General features: G+C 41.3%; 1 protein-coding gene across 1 annotated transcript in view; it reads right to left on the bottom strand.

The window, feature by feature from the left end:
* The window catches only part of SLC23A2 (solute carrier family 23 member 2), a 151,014-nt gene that overhangs the window by 16,343 nt on the left and 116,977 nt on the right, over positions 1-17,694 (bottom strand). The window contains exons 6-10 of the mRNA XM_082671560.1: positions 14,803-14,891; positions 13,711-13,781; positions 12,581-12,762; positions 2,668-2,788; positions 1,988-2,144 (exon numbers count right to left, since the gene is read on the bottom strand). Coding sequence (XP_082527686.1) covers positions 1,988-2,144; positions 2,668-2,788; positions 12,581-12,762; positions 13,711-13,781; positions 14,803-14,891 — 620 coding nt within the window. The remainder of the gene's footprint in view (positions 1-1,987; positions 2,145-2,667; positions 2,789-12,580; positions 12,763-13,710; positions 13,782-14,802; positions 14,892-17,694) is intronic.

Genomic DNA, 17,694 nt, shown 5'->3' with positions numbered 1-17,694 from the left:
GAAATTGCCTTTTATTTTCTGTCTTTTTACTTTTTTTTACTGCTTTCTTATTTTTTTCCCCTTTGCCTGAAGTCCTTATTTTAAAAATATTTATTCCATTTTCTTCAACATTTAAAATTTGTAATCTTAATTTTTGATCCCTTTTCCTTCAGATTATTTATTTAAATTTTAAACCTGCTGGCTTCCAGCCTTCTATTTAATTCTGTTATTTCATCTTTCCTCTTATCTAGAAGCTTTAATTTATTTTGTTACTTTATAGCAGGTTTCTCAACTCGGCACTGTTGACGTTTTGGACCAGAAATCTGTATTTTAACAACTAATCCAAGTAATTCTTAGCATATTAAAGACTAAGAACCACTGCTCTAGATATATGAAAACTTGTCTCTGGATTAAGCCAAATCATTAGAGAGTACATAAGACTACATCCTCTGGCTCTGGAAGTAGCTCTTTATCTAGGGGAGCTCTGGCAATAGAGAAGCTGGTGGCAGTCAAGGGCTGTTGTCAAGAGGAGCCAGACAGCACTCTCTGCTGTCATGACATTAAGGTCCTGTCCAACTCAGTTATGCCTCCTTGTGCATGGGCCCCATGGTACCTGAGCAAAATCTCTCTGGTCTTTCAACACACGCACAGCTGGTTCTCCTGGACACCCCACTCTGTGTTTCTATTTGTGCTCATCTTGGGAGCCACATGCACAGGCAGCGAGGACCACCCCGCATGTGCCGTGGGGGCTTCCTCCTACCTGCCCTCCCATGCCTCCCCTGACTCCCTCACCAATCGACTTTTAAACTCACTTTATCTCAGATTACATGTATGTTTATGAACCATGTACTGGGGGGGAATGGGGGGATGAATTTGTGTATACATAAATACATACTTATACCATATAATCTGATGAGAATGTTTTTAGAAAGACTAAGCTTTTTACAGTGTTTGTAAATGTGTCAAGACCAGAAGGAACAACTGCCAGCATCCTTATCATGTAACATGCTTAGAACAGTTATCTTTTCTTTTTTTTCGGCCATGTCATGGCATGTGGGATCTTAGTTCCCTGACCAGGAATTGAACCCGTGCCCCCTGCAATGGAAGCACAAGAGCCCCAGCCACTGGACCTCCAGGGAAGTCCTTAGAACAGTTATCTCTAACCCAGTCTTAATATCCTTGGCTTTTCCTCCTTGTCATAAAATATGAAAATGTAACTGCTGGACAGGGGCATAAATTGGCACAACCCAACTAAGTTCAGGTTTCCATTCTAATAAAAACCTTAAATGCCAGGAACAGACTCTTTACAATACAACAACAAGCATGCAATCATCACTGGGTTCACACCAATCACTTTCGGGGCTGGGGTCTAGAAAACGCTACACATGAATCCAAGTGATACCTCACAGATGGGGACTGTACATCCCTGCCACCTGGCCAAGAGTTACCCAACACTGAAATTATAACGTAAGATCCATCGTCCATCCATTTGTGAATGAATATTAGTTTACCTGACAGCTGTGACCAAATTAAAAAAAAATTATAGCTACCCATTAAAAGATTATACAAACTCCATCATGCTTGAGCCATCTGCTAATCTTCAGGCCCCTCCCACTCAAGTCTGTTCATTTCAGTGGCTTGGGTACTGTGCAGCTCTGTACTTGCCTTTCTAAGCAGCTGCCCTCAAATCCTGGCCACCAGAGATCAAATCTGGCAAGAGACACCTTTATGTCTGGGATTTTCCCTTAGTGGAACCAAAAGAAACAACCAGTATACCTGAGAAGGGAGCTGGTTAGTCTCTGTGTGTTAATTATGGCCCTCTGGGGACAAAGCCTCCTGCCTCCCTTTTCTGCGGTCTAATCCTCTAAGGGCCAGAATGGTAAGACTTCCAGGGCATGCTCTGGGACAAAGAAGGCCTTTCGTGTTGGAGAGCCTCCTGCCAACTTCCAACTCCTCTAGGTTGGGCCCTTGTGGGCTCCTGACCCCTCTCGGCCACCAGAATACTTACATGGGTATGGGACCTTAAACCACGGGGCTACCAGAAGCACACCCTGCCTGGCATCAGTTCGAGCGTAGAAGCCGTACTTCGCGCTATCAGGAGGGAAGACATCTGTTACTGTGAAGATGAAGCAGAGCAGCCAGGACACAAGGATGGCCAGGATGATCTGAAGTGGTCAAAGGAAAAAGCTCTGTCAGGCCAACAGAAGTGGTGGTTGTTGGCAAAAGACGCCTTCCTGCAGTCGGAATATCATACCCCAGAGCCCATCATCATCAGTACTTTGCAGAAAAAATACATAAGGGATCTGCTTAGAAACTATTCCTTGAATGGAATCACATTTAGAGAGAGCAATTTTATGTAGTGAAGTGATTTAGTCCGAATCTGGCTAGTAAAATAAGAATAATGGATAATGGGCCTGAAAAGGCCACATGGAGTCAGACCTCCCTCAATTCCAAGGACAATCAATGTCCTCTCACATACTGCTAAAAGGACTCCAGCATTGGAAACTTCCACTGCTTTTAAATTTTAGGTCCATGGTGATTTGGATGGTCATTAGTACCCTGATATCATCACACAGACATGGTCCCCCCAGGATGACCTGCTTAAAACCCCTCTTCTCATATAAACATTTTACATATGAACCAAAGGCAATATTGCCAAAAAAAAAAAAAAAAAAGGTGACTACTCACAGGGAACATTTTGAAAAGCTGTAACTTGTATGCAGTCCATCCTTTCTTGGATTTGTAAATTGGGAGAGGAAATTTAACATTTCTGGCATATTGAGAAAACAGTAATACTAGGAAAATTGTCCTGAGGAGACAAAGAAAATGATCTAGGTTAAAGGCTGTTATATCTGTGTTAAAAATAATACTCAAATCTTCAATGGCAAAATTGACCACACGTGTTCAACTCATTTCTCTACAAAGCTGCTCGTCCTCTATCATTTGGGAAATCATATTTTTTTGAAATGATTTTTAGATCTTAACATTTCTAGATATGGAAATGAAATTGTCATGTAAATGCTTTCGCTAAATATTCCTTAATAGAATAAGAAAACCCAAAGAATGTACACACTGATAGGAAAATCTCACACTATGTAAGGGAAAAAAACAAGATGCCAGATACAACATACTGCACAGTATAATTACAACTATAAATTAACTAAAAAGCAGCTACCACACAAGAGTGCATGTACACACACACATGCATGCATACAAACAGGTAAGAAGGACAGGATCCAAAATGCTCACAAGGATTGGCTTCAGGTGGCAATGTGATTTGTGACCTTTTTTCCCCCACTTTTCTGTATTTTCTGATTTACTTGTAAGGAACATAAATTACTTTTAAAAAGCAAAAAGTAAAACTTCAATATTTAAGAAAGCTATATACAGCAGAATTCAATATTAATAATAATATTCCTGAGAGGTTTCTGTGTCAGACATTACACATAGGTCTTCCTGCCCATCATCCCAGCCTTCTACGGCGGCTTCTATAACCATCCACTTTACAGAGAAACAAAGCCAGCAGTCCAAGATCATGCAGCTACGTGGGCCAGAGGTCTAGCTCTACAGCCTGGGTTCTGAACTACCTTGCCGCACTGTTTGTGAAGGCAGGGATGCCTGGGTTGACTCAACAGTTTCTCTCTACCGAGTTCCACACTCTTGACCCAGGTACACTGAATGCTGCAGGAGGCAGGTCGGCTGGTCACCCCCCTGCAGCAGGACCCAACACAACCTCATCTGTCTGGTGCCCCATGTGTGGCAGGTGTGGGATGGCTTCCCACCGCTGAAATGATGAAGGAGTACAACAATATGTCTCATCACCCATAGGGACTCATTCTTTCCCTTACAACCTGAGGTAGAGTTGGCAGGAAGAGTTGATTCTCAGTCAACGTTAAGCTTAAGTGTTCCTGGGCGCAATTCTAATTGGTGAGATGGAATTATCAGTTTCATTAAGAGCTGGTCAACTGCAGCTTCATGGTCACATTCCACCTGAGGTGTTGACTGCAGCCAGCCACCACTCTACCATCTCCCCACCTATGCAGGCACTTTGCTGACCTGGTACCACCACAAAGTCATCAGACCAGTACCAGTTCAAGGATGAAAACATAAGTGGTGCCCAAGTTATTCCAACTCCCCCAGGAAGGTGAAGTTTAACAAAAACCAATATGATAATGAGGGATACTAAAACAGGTGTATTTTAAACTTAGACCAACGTAAAATTTTCATGTCTTAAAAAAGTTATTGGTTTCCTTCCAAAGTATATACTAAAATCCAAAAAAGCCTGGTATCTATTATTACTGTTATAATTATTGCAGACAACATCCCACCTGACAGTTACACCTGCATTATGGTGTTCACTTTTCAAAGCACGTTTAAAAATGGAAAGGAAACACATAACAGAATACAAGGAAGGTCACCCAGATCTCAGGCTCAAATATGGCAACTGAAATTAAGTGAACTGGGCAGGTGAACACTACTCTTCTATTTTTATCCTCAAATACACTTGTGGGGCAGGTAGGGCAGGTAGGGCAGGCAGCCCCACTGCAGAGAGGCAGAAGCAGAGGCTCAGCAGTGGGTGATGTGTCTGAGTTCATAAGACTTGGCCTAGCACATAAGGGACAGGATCTGAGCCCGGATCCTCAGGCCAGGGTTCTTGTCCACCACATCAGGTGTTTTCCATCTCGTTACATTTTGTTTGTTTGTCTACCTTTGTTTTTTTTTGTTTTTTTTAGGAGTGTGTGTGTGTGTGTGTGTGTGTGTGTGTGTGTAGGGGTGTGTGTATATGGGGGTGTGTGTTGTGGTTAGGAGTGTGTGTGTGTGTTGTGGTTAGGAGTGTATATGTGTATGTAGGGGTGTGTGTATATGGGTGTGTGTGCTGCGGTTAGGAGTGTGTGTGTGTGTAGGGGGTGTGTGTTTGTGTAGGGGTGTGTGTATATGGGTGTGTGTGTTGTGGTTAGGAGTGTGTGTGTGTGTGTGTGTAGGGATGTGTGTATATATGCGCGTGTGTGTGTAGGCGTGTGTTATAGATGTCTGCCTTTGTTTTAACCTTACCTATATTATGCAAGCAATGCATACTAAGATGTAGAAAAATTATAAAAGGCTGATAAGCAAAAAGAGAAAAAATCTTGAAGACTACTCATCATCTCACATTGGGCGATAAGCATGCAGCATTCTGGTCTATCAATTCCCAGGGCTTTTTAGAGCAGCGGTCCCCAACCTTTTTGGCACCGGGGACCGGTTTTGTGGAAGACAATTTTTCCACAGACGGGGGTGGGATGGGGGGTAGATGGTTCAGGTGGTCATGTGAGCAATGGGGAGCGGCAGGTGAAGCTTCGCTCACTCGCCCGCCACTCACCTCCTGCTGTGCGGCCCGGTACCTAACAGACTGCGGACCAGTACTGGTCCGCGGCCTGGGAGTTGAGGACGCCTGTTTTAGAGCATGTCATCGGGTCCCAGGCACCAGGATTAGAGAGGGAGACAGGACTATCTGATGTCATCCTTGCCCCTAGAGCACAAACAGGTCATCATTTGGACCAAACTCGAATCATACTTTACATGCTGCTTCCCAACTAGCTTGCAGCCTCAGTTAACACCCTCACCTCAAGAGATGGCAACCTGCATCAGCACCTTAGTGGCTGCTTAGCATTCCATCTACTGGATGTACCACATCTTATTTAAACATGTCCCCTAAGGTACGACATTGGGAGCAACAGAAACAACTGCAATGAATCATCCTTCTCTGGTACCAGTCTGAATGTCTCCTTATGACAAGTTCCTAGGACTAGAACAGATCTGTCAAACAGTGAACACCTTATTAAAAAGTGTTTGATACAAACTGCTAAATATATACAGAAAGGTTGGGTGAATTTACAATCCCACACAGAGACCAATGTCCATCTGCTAATGTGACCAACAAGGGCTTAATTTCCAAAATATACAAACAGCTCATACAACTCAATAACAAAAAACCAAACAACCCAATTGAAAAATGGGCAGAAGACCTAAATAGACATTTCTCCAAAGAAGACACACAGATGGCCAACAGGCACATGAAAAGATGCTCAACATCACTAATTATTAAAGAAATGCAAATCAAAACTACAATGAGGTATCACCTCACACTGGTCAGAATGGCCATCATTTGCAGTGGTTAAGAATCTGCCTGCCAATGCAGGGGACATGGGTTTGAGCCCTGGTCTGGGAAGATCCCACATGCCATGGAACAACTAAGCCCGTGTGCCACAGAGCAACTAAGCCCGTGTGCCACAACTACTGAGCCCGTGTGCTGCAACTACTGAAGCCTGAGTGCCTAGACCCCATGCTCCGCAACAAGAGAAGCCCCTGCTCACCACAACTAGAGAAAGCCCATGCGTAGCAACGAAGACCTAATGCAGACAAAAATAATTAATTAATTAATCTTTTAAAAAAAGAATGACCATCATTAAAAAGTCTATAAAAAACGAATGCTGGAGAGGGTGTGGAGAAAAGGGAGCCCTCCTGCACTGCTGGTGGGAATGCAAATTGACGCAGCCACTATGGAGGTTCCTCAGAAAACTAAAAACAGAGTTGCCATATGACCCTGCAATCCCACTCTTGGGGATATATCTGGAGAAAACTCTAATTCAAAAAGATACATGCACCCCAATGTTCACTGCAGCACTATTTACAATAGCCAAGACATGGAAATAACTTAAGTGTCCATAGATAGATGAATAGATAAAGAAGATGTGGTACAGAAACTAACATGATATTGTAAATGAACTATACTTCAATTAAAAAAAAAACACGTACACTTAAAAAAAAAAAGATGTGGTACATATATGTAATGGAATACTACTTAGCCATAAAAAAGAATGAAATAATGCCATTCGCAGCAACATGGATGGACCTAGAGATTATCATACTAAGTGAAGTAAGTCAGAAGGAGAAAGACAAATACCATATGATATCACTTATATGTGGAATCTAAAATATGACACAAATGAATTTATCTATAAAATAGAACAGACTCACAGACATAGAAAACAGACTTGTGGTTGCGAAGGGGGAGGGGGGAGGGGAGGGATGGACTGGGAGTTTGGGATTAGCAGATGCAAACTATTGTATATAGAATGGATAAACAAGAAGATCCTGAGACTTCCCTGGTGGTCCAGTGGTTAAGACTCCATGCTTCCACTGCAGGGGGCACGGGTTTGACCCCTGGTCAAAGATTCTGTATGCCGCGTGGCACAGCCAAAAAAAACCCCAAAACAAACAAACCAAAAAAAAATAGAAAAACAAGGTCCTACTGTATAGTACAGGGAACTATATTCAATACCCTGTGATAAACCATAATGAAAAAGAATGTGTATATAAGAATCACTTTGCTGTACAGTAGAAATTAACACAACATTGTAAATCAACTATACTTCAATAAAATAAATTTTTTAAAAAAAGAGTGTCCATTTGCTACTCACTGCAACACAGGGTCTTATACTTTTAAATCCCTACCAACTTCATCAATTTAAAAAACTGTATCATCATTTATTTTAATATTCATTCTTTACACATGAGAATAGGTATTTCAGCATTGTTTGCAACAGCAAATATTTTAAACAACGTGCTTGAGTATCAACTGGGGAATGGTTTAATATAGACTATTTCATACTACTTAACATTGTGCAGTTGTACAAAGAATGAAAAAGACCTAAACACATTGTCTTGGAAATGTGACCCCGACAAATTATTGGGATGAAAAACAAATTGTAAAATAATGGTAAAGCTGTATATGTGCACATGTTTGTATTTCTGCATCAATAATATAAAATATGGAAGGATAAATACTACATTTTTGTTAGTTATTCATGAGAAGATTTTTTAGAGGGATGGGGGTGTGTGGGAGGGACCATTACTTTACTTTAGATTTCTGTTTAATTATTATTAAACCTCAAAATCCTAGAATTTCAATGAATTTGGGGGTACAGACAAAATGAGACTTTTCTTGAGCATTTGGTGATGGTACATGGCAATTTATTACACTATTCTATTTTTGAATAGGTTCTAAGTTATCCACAAGAAAAGTAAACAGAAAATAAATATTCTCAGGAAAAACATGGGACTTATGCATCATGTTAGAAACAGCAGGTACTGGTTCACCACATTTCCTCTTCCCTGAGAGTCTGTCTCTAAATGCCACATCTATCGGCTGACTCAGGAGCCCATGTTGACCCAGCACCAATACCCCCACTGCTAAAACGTTCCATATGAATATGCAATTTGATAACCAGGGAGGGCAACCCTTTTTAAACACTAATTGGTTTATTTGTATTTCTTTTTTTCTGTTAAGTGGTTGTTCGTACAATACCCTTCATTCACTACTCCACCAGGACTCTCTCCTTTAAATTAATTGGTGAAACTCTATGAATTGGGAACATTAGCCTTTCTTGTGGAGTTTGTTATATATTCCCAGATTCATTTAAAATTTAGTTTCATTGGTTTTTGATATGAGTTTTAAATTCATCAGTAGTAAAATCAATCTTCCTCTTTCCATATCTGCTTTATCTAACCTGTTTTTTTATGATTAAACACTTATGTAGGTTTCCTTGTAGCATTTTCATGGTTTTATTTTCTGTATGTAAGTAATTGAAATGTATTTCTGATATAAACCAGAAATCTAGCTTTTTTCCAAATAATTATCTTCCTACACAGTTCTCCCATTCCTCACTGATTTTGAATATGACCTGCCATCATATACTAAATATTAGTTTTTTTATTGGTTATGTTTCTAGCCTTCCTATTCTGCTCTACCAATGTCCACCCTGTCTCAGGTCACAGTGTTGTTATTAAATTCTGGAATGTGTTTTAATTATTGTTAAGGGCAAGTCATCATTTCCTTCTCCCTGACTTTCTCTGTATTGATCCATATTATTTTATTTTCTTGTCTTACGCATTGGCTACACATCCAGAACAACTCTAAATGATACTGATAATAAACATGCTTATCTCAGTTTCTGATTTCAATAGGCAGGCCTAATTTAAGTCTTTCACCATTAATGTATGGGGCATTTAAGAATCTTATTTATCACTGCTAACAGTTTGCAGTAGGGATACAGGTTGAACTTGATCAATTTTTAAAAATTTGTCATCATGATTTTTATTAATAAAACCCACCAGAGACCTATAATGAATTTTATTAATAAATTTTCTAATATTTAATCATCCTTGAGTTCCTGAAATGATAAATACATTGCCCTTTTATTATATTATCTATAGCGGCGTTTTCCCAAACCATGTTCCAAGGAACATTCTTTTCAGATTATGTTTATAGATGTAACACTTCAAAAATTAAGTATGTGCAGAGCTGTCTACTAAGGCTCTTTTCTGAAAGTTTTCTATACACTTACATCTTAGAGATTGCACGGAGCCTTACAGTAGACAAAAATGCTGAGCTTTAGATGCTACTACCTGAATATATTTGCTCAGGGTTTTACACAACCCCAGGAAGGAAAAAGTTGGTCCAGGATCTCCCTTTTGCATTAGCTCTGTCAGGATTTGCCATTAGGATAGAACTGTGAAGTTTCCCTTCTTTTTCAAAGCTCCAGGAACAGTTTAAACAGTGCAGGAATTCTCTGTTCCTTGAAGATGTAATACACTCACTGTCTAATCAATGGAGCACATCCTTTAGGAATTAAAGTCCTTCCACAACATCTTGACTTTTCTTCCCATGGTCAAGGGTGTGCTCACACCTCCCGACCCTCCCCCTTCACTTATTCACAATGTTCTCACTGAACGCCTGCCCTGGGACAGATGGTGAACCAGGTGCTGTCGGTGCCATGGTGACTGCCCTCATACAGCTGATATCCCAAGCACAAAAGAAGAGCTCTGGAAACTAAAAAACAGGAGAGCAGAAATAAAAACCTCAATGGAAGGAGTCATAAAGCTGAGGAAAATTCCTATGAATACAGAAAAAAGATGAAGAGATGGAAGACAGGAGAGGAAAGTTAAGAGGACGACTTTGGGAGGACCAACATTCTAGAAGTTCCAGAAAGAGAGAGACAAGCAGGGATGGAGGGGAGGAGGGCATCTTTGAAGTAATTCAAGATCATTTCCCATGAACACCTGAGATTCCAAAGAGAAGAGGCCAAGAGTGCCAAGCCCGAGATGTAAACAGACCACCAAGGGGCAGCATGTGAGGTTTCCGACATCGTGATGACAAGACCTAAAAGCTTCTAGAATTCCAGCAAAAGGAGGAGACAGAAGAGGTGGCCTTGAAGACATAATGGCCAAGCATTTTACAGGACTGAGAATGGACAGGAAGGGAACAAAAAAGGAGCTGGCGACCAGTTTGGAAGTGATGGCTGGGAGTGGTGGCAATGACAGTCCAGAGGATAGACTGGGGATTTGTTTGTTCTGGAGGTAGGACAGAATGATGGGCTGTACGTGGGGAATGAGGAAAAGTGAAGAAAGAAGGATGACTGCAGGGCTTCTGGCTTAAGCACCTGGGTGTGTGGCTGTGCCACTGAGAGGACGACAGAAGGAACTGGTTTGGGGGCAAGGAGGGAATGAAAAGTTTGGAGCTTTCTTCCTTTGAAGTTTGAAATGTCTTGTGTAACAGCAAATGGAGAGGGCAAGTCAGGGGTTCGATCTGTAAGTCTGAGTTCAGAGACCTGGGCTTCAGGTTCCTGTGGAAGCCACCAGCATAATGCATGTCTGTTGATGCCACGAACTGGATGAGATGTCCCAGGGGAAGAGCATGTGGACAGGAGGAGGCCCAGGACCAAGTTCTGAGGAGCCCTAATATCCAGATGTCAGGGGGAGAAGGAGTCAATTTTGATTATTTATCAAATGAAACAGCTGGGAAACCACCTATTCTATTATTCTTTTTTTTAAGTTTCGGGGCAGGAACGCAGATTCAACACATCTTCCCTGGAGCTGCAGTTTTATCCCTCCCTTTGTGCGTGCATTCCTTTCTCACCTTAATTAGCCCTGCCAGAAGCCTATCTATAGTATATGTTTGCCATTCTCCAAAGAACCACCTTTGGGATGTATCACTTCTATTTGTTTCATGTTTTTTGTATCTTTACTAATTCTTTCCCCTGCTTTCACTGTGTTCATTTTTTATCATGTTTTTCTAGTTTCTGGAGATAAGCTCTTCATGTACTTCATTTTTATTTGACTTTTCTTGAGAACAACTGACTGCTCTGTGTGACCAGTGCTGTTATCGTCATCATTTGCTAAATTGTCAGCAATTGTGAAATTTTGAGTTCCTCTCTGAGTTATTTACAGTGGTGTTCTTTTGCTTCTAAGTCGTTTGGGGGTTTTGTTCACTCTTTTATTATTGGTTCCTAAAGTTTACTGCGTGATGGTAAATACAATTTCTCCTTTTTGGAACTTACTGCATTTCACTGAGTGAACATTCTTATGTGCCTTATACTCACCCATCCTGGTATGGAAATATTGACAACCTTTGGTGAAATGAGAAAATTAAGAGCAACACTGGATATTTTCCTATACCTTAATTTATAATGATACATGGATTACAATTATGCAAGGATCCACTTTATTTGTAAACCATGTTCTAACACAGAGAGGCAGAATTAAGTGTTATGGGTTAAGTTCTAGTCAGACTATTTGGGTTTTGAAAACCATCGTGGTCACTTACTAGCTGTGTGACTCTAGGCAACTAACTCCGCATCTTTGTCCCTCGATTTCTTTAGCTGTTAAACAGGGATAACACTGGTACCTATCTTAATTTATAATATATACAACCAGTGGTATATAACACTGATGCACAGGCTCAACAAGTACTGCTTGTTATTTAATAATTACAGAACATTTTACAAAGCAAAACAAAAACAATTAGAAATCCTCTTGTATTGTTATTAAATTTTTTAAGCAATTTTACTGATCGGTAAAATTCTAGTCTTGGAACCATTTCCCTATGATATGGTCAACTCTTACATATGCTCTACAGATACACACAGAGAATGTGGGTTCTATCTGTGGTATATAGAATTCTGTGGCTCTAATAATCTTATAAAGTCCTGGATGTCTTTACTGACATTACTTAAAAAGGGGTAAGTGACATCTTTAATCAACTTCAAGTACTGTGCAAAAGGACTGGCACTGACTAGCAGGACTCTGGAAGGAGTAACAGCTTCCTGACAGATGTGCAGAGCTATCTGGCCAAGGAGCCAAATCACCTTTGATGTCAACACACCTCCTGCAGCATCTCTGTCTCCTGCCAGTCTGGAAGTATTTTTGAGTCTCATCTAAAGGATTCAGCTTCTTGGTATTCCAGCTCATGTGTATGAGACTTGGCATGACCACAAAAGTCAAGAGTTAATGGTGTCACCATCTTACTCCCATCCCAAAGTTTAAAACCTTACAACCCTCCCTCTACACATCACTGCCAAATCTGTCTTTGGAATACCTTGGCTGCATGTTACTTCAATAATTCCCTGGCATGAAGCAAATAAAGTTTAAACTACCAGACTAATCTTAATTTAAGTGTCTCCTGAAGTTCATATAAATGTTCAAAACATTCAAAGAGGCTGTCCCTCAGTGTTGGGAAGAGGGGAGATTTTTACTGTTCACTTTTGAGTGGTCTTGGAACACTTACAGCATGGCGATGCCCCAGTGCTTCCCTGCTCTCTCTCCTGCCGCCTGGAAACCAGAGAGGCCAATGAGGGCCACCGTGGGTGTGATGGTCAGGGGTCCGATGTATTTCAGCAGAGCCCCAGGCAGGCCTAGGAGGCCTATAACCACTTCTATCAATGAGGACATGATGATGGCTCCCTGGATCTGAAGCAAGAGAGGACACAGACGTAAGAGCAAGCTGCTTATACATCACACACTCTAAATGTCACCTGCAACGACAACTGAGAATTCTGTAAGACACCAAGTTATTATATAACAGGCATAACATAGCTGGAAAATTCCTGGCAAACCCCAAAGGAAACCAGTGGGGGTTACTGGGATCTAGCAAACTTAAGTATAACCTGACTAATGTAAGAGTATTACAGAAATGGGCACTGGACACGAAGTCAGCTTGCCTATTCTCACTGATTGAGACAGACATAATTTATAATTCTCATTTAAGACACAACATTCATAACCAGCCTCAGAAGAACAATGCAGTACAAAGATTCTTGACTTTAAAAAGTAAGTCGCTGCAGGACATTCAGAAGATAGTGTTATTGACAAAAATTCTAAAGGAATGTTTCTACTGTGCAGAATGGCCATATCTGTGTTAATTCTGAACTAATGGTGAATGATCTTATAGGTTTTGGAAAATCCGGATAAACTGTCAGCTGTTCTTCATACCTAAGGACTCCTACGCCCTGTTCTATTCAAGTACACTGAAGAAGACAAGTGTCTTTAATTCCTTCCACCAATACAGGCAAACACTGAGGCCAGAATAAATAGTTTTGCAACCTATCGACTCTGTGGCTCCTTCCAAAGGGAGCTGTTATGCTGGAGGGTGTAAGCAGACAGGTCTGTGGGTACACATGAGGAGAGGAGGAGAAAGGAGGATGGAAAAGAGGGTAAGAAACAATACTGTCTGGTCACACAAAGCATTTTTGCATGCCTTATTTTACAGTGATGCCATCTACATTTACTTTAACAACAGAAATGAACATGTCAGCACCTGAAACAGAAAAAGAGCAACTGCAATTTACTGGTCACGACCAACACTGAAAATAAGTAGAAACACAAAGAAGCCATAAGCAGACAATGTTTATCTTTTACCTCGCGTATCCGAGGATACCAGATGTGTTCTGTATGTAACAGCTCCGTTGTTCCATTGGCAACCAAAACATCTTAAAAACAAAAACAAAGACAAAATTTTTCTTGGAGTGACACTGATGTTTCACGGGACATATTCATTTCACTCTTTTTAAGAAGAATTTCCTCCCTGTTCTAAGTATATTTGTATAAATACTCATCCCTAAAATTCAAGTTACAACACCATGGCATATCATACTGAGAGGTGGATTCCCCCATTGCTAATTTAACCAAATTTATTCATCAACAAGCGCTCCCGGCTTCTCAAAAGCTGACTGAACTAGTGATATACATTGCTAGTCCCAGCCTAATACAAAGACCAACCTTTGCAAGCAGCTCTTTGACATGCCCAATAGCAAGGTTGCCTGATTGAGATTTTAAAAACCTAGATAAAACAGAGGCCCTTTTCCTGTTCCTAAATCAAATCAGTGGTCACAAAGCAACTCCTAGGAGCAAGGAAGGAAATGAGGGCTAGAAAACTTTGCTCCTATAACCTAAAAATTTAACAATATTTTGAGAGTACAACAGGTCTATGTGATTTCCTCAAATCCCCTATCTGATCTCTTCCTGACCTTACTGGGTTATTTAAGGATCTTTGCAATCACTATGAGGAGAATGGGAGGGGGAATGAAAGTCATTTGCAGAAAACCAAAGCAGCCAGATCCTTAAAAAGCAGAGATGTTTCAGAGAAGGGATGCTATTGCAGCAAAGAGAGTTGTTTAACTGGTGGTTCAAAAAAATCCACTGAAAGAAAGAGGCAGAAAAATAGCACAAATATTTTTCTATTCTTTCCCCATATTTATCAATTTCATTAGCACAGAGAAATGAGGTCCTTTTCTGGTCCTTACTTGCTTTGGGGTTAGGGATGAACAAGTGGATAGAGAGAGACAGAAACATGATCCACAGATTGGAGCGTTCTAAGCTGTTTGTTGGTTGTGTGTTCTGTGCCTGATTCCAGAAAGGATTTAACACTGCTGGGGGCAGCACGCCCAGGCCTCCCTTCTATCACCTGCATTAAAGGACCCCAATGACATATGTGGAAATAACTGCAATTACCTGTGGTGTTACATTTCCATTTATCTAAAGACAGGATGGCTCGAGCAGGGGCCAGAAATGCAAAAGCACTGGCCTGAAACAGGGGTAACCTAAAAGAAACGAGACCAAAACCATGATCACGGCATCAGGAACTACCGAGGTAGTTCACTATTTGACAGCTTAACAGTCTTTTCCATAGACAAACAGCACATGAGTAAATGCAGGCACACCTGGAAGAAAGAGCCCCAGTCTGCAAAGATGTCCTCGGCCACACAGCCAGAGATGCTGGCTTCTCCGTCCTCCCCTCCTGCTGCTCTCCCCACAGACAGCCCCAGCGTAGGCCCTGGGGGAGCTCTGTGGTCAGTGCCAGCACCCCAACACCAGCCCCTGCCATCACCACCTTTCCCCTTGGGGGTGGGGGATGCGGGCATTTGGATGTTTCTGTCCTGCTGAGCTTGTGAGCTCCTTATTAATAAACATCAGTGTACATCTTCTATTTTACCATCCTCCTCCTCTTCTTTCTCCTCCTTTTCAAATTCTTATTGGTTATCATGGAAAAAAATCTATCTCCCCCTGTCGTTCCATTTTGTAAGTCAAAAACTGCCCTAAATCACTGAGGGTAAGCATTAAAATCACGTGAGCTATCTATCTATTGAGGAAAAGGAAAACTGTAAGTTACAAATCAACAGTAGATATAATATTCTTCTTAATCATAAAAAATACTCAAAAGTGCTCGAACTCTTATTTTCAAAGGACCCAGAAAGCTTGCAGACTCTGTTAAATTTCCTGCCTCCAATGTCAAACTAAATGCAGAGATCCTCAGATGCCATCATTCAATCACATTTTAGATACTTCATATTGACTTTATGAACACTGGTACTACTCAAATTCAAAAGATTTTGTCATTTATTATTAGAGATGTATAATGGGCTAACATGGGAACTCAATCACTATCTTTAACATTACTTTGCGGGTAAAATATGAAACTAGCCTTTGGTTAGCAAGGTTAGGAACTCCTAGATGTCCAGATCATTCTTAAATACTCCTAAGCAGCCTTGAATCAGTGTCCTGGCCAGCAGGATAGGAAGCCAGCATGCTCTCCTCTGAGCTGGCAGCATATTCTGCCCTGAGTGATACGGTAACTGGACTGAGAAACAGTGGCTCTGGCTGAAGGACATGTAGCCGCTTTACAAGTCCAGAGCTGGTACACACTATTCTGAGCTATATGAGGGTTAAGATTCTTTTGTTCTCCTGGCCATTTTAATCCTGCAATGAAATCAATTGAGAGATGCTGGCTTTAAGACACAGAGGCAGGCTGCACAGTACAAACCAGATGCAATGCTAGCGGCCACTCCCATGGGCATGCCCTCCACAACCATCCATTAATAAATTACCTGTTGGAGGGGCCTGGCGCATAGTACCATCAAAAGTGGAGTGAAGGTCCCCTGAAGTGGGAATGTATAGCAAAAGGAAAACGCTGCTTGATTTACAAAAATTCCTTAAGCACGATTTTTCAGAAATGTACTGAAAGGGTAAAGGGAGGTCAGCATCTAATCAGGAATGGATGCTACTTCAAATGGTCCAAACAGCATCTGTTTTACTATCATTTCATGTTTCAAGCAATGTAATATGGATTAATATGGATTGCATTTAGAAATCTCATCCTTAGGACCACTGCAATCAACCCTGCATTGGTGACTCACTGGATGTGGGAAAGTGAAGACTGGCTCTGGGCTCCACTCCCGGTGACATGAGTCTCAGTTTGAACCTGCCTGTTGCCTGGGCACCTTTCAGGGAGTGCATTTTATGGCTTTCACCATGACCAAAGGCCTTGAGAGCACTGCTGCAAAGGAGCTCACTCACTTTCACACAACCAGGCCCCTGGGTTCCTTTGAAAGTGGGTGCTAACAGAAAATTCTCACATGTGCTGCCCCAGACAAAGTCTCCCAAGATGACCTGGTAAAAGATGCACATGTCGGCTTATGTGTTCACTCTGCAGCTACGCACACTGCCTGCCACAAGCAGTTCTGGCTGAAAGACAAGCAGCAGGCTTACAGTAAGTATCCCAGCAGTGAAGTGTGGTCTCCATAACTGGCAGCATAAATCAGTGGCTTGACTGAAATATTCTTAGGGAAAGTTGCAGCGAGAGCACACTACTTCATTAAACAAGAGCTCCCCTAAATCAAAATCAACAAAGTCAATTTTCCAAAAAAGAGATTTGAAGATGATAAAGCACTTGATATTCTCAGCTGATAAAGTGGCTTTTCAGGCACTTCCCCAGCATGAAGCTGGTCAATTCCTGGGGCTCTTCACTCACACAATCAGCTAAACCTCAGATCCCTGGGCTCTGCAAGCAGACAGGACTGTCTGCTATTTTATTCTCTACTGATGACTGGAAAGGAAACAAATTAAACTGTGCTTTTCTTTACATAAGAGGTTAGCAAACTGGACAGTGAAACAAATCTGGCAAATTACTGTTTTCATTGAGTAGAGTTTCACTGGGACATAGCCACCCTCACTCATTCACGAGTTGTCTGTGCCTGCTTTTATGCTTCAATGGTAGAGCTGAATAGTCAAAACAGAGAACACAGAGCCTAAAATATTCACTGCTTATCACTCTATGGAAAAAATTTTGCCGACCTTAAGTGTATCTTAAATATGTGAAGTGTATCTTAAATATGTGAAGATACCCCAAAAATGGATTTTTGCAGATGGAAGTTTTTAAAGTTAATAGTGTTGCTGGATGCCATTAAGAAAAAATCCCTGAGCAGACAGTCACCTTTGTAGTGACACATTCCCATGTCAGGCTCTAGCCCCAGGACAGCAAAAGAACCTAACCAGCCCCAAACAAGTTCTTACTGTGTTCAAAACCCTGCTGGAGGTGCCTCATTTCCTCCTCGGTGTCCAGGTGAC

The sequence above is a fragment of the Grampus griseus genome (assembly GCF_964374135.1).
Source record: "Grampus griseus genome assembly, chromosome: 14".
NCBI lineage: Eukaryota > Metazoa > Chordata > Mammalia > Artiodactyla > Delphinidae > Grampus > Grampus griseus.
This window is presented reverse-complemented; position numbering and strand designations above follow the sequence as displayed.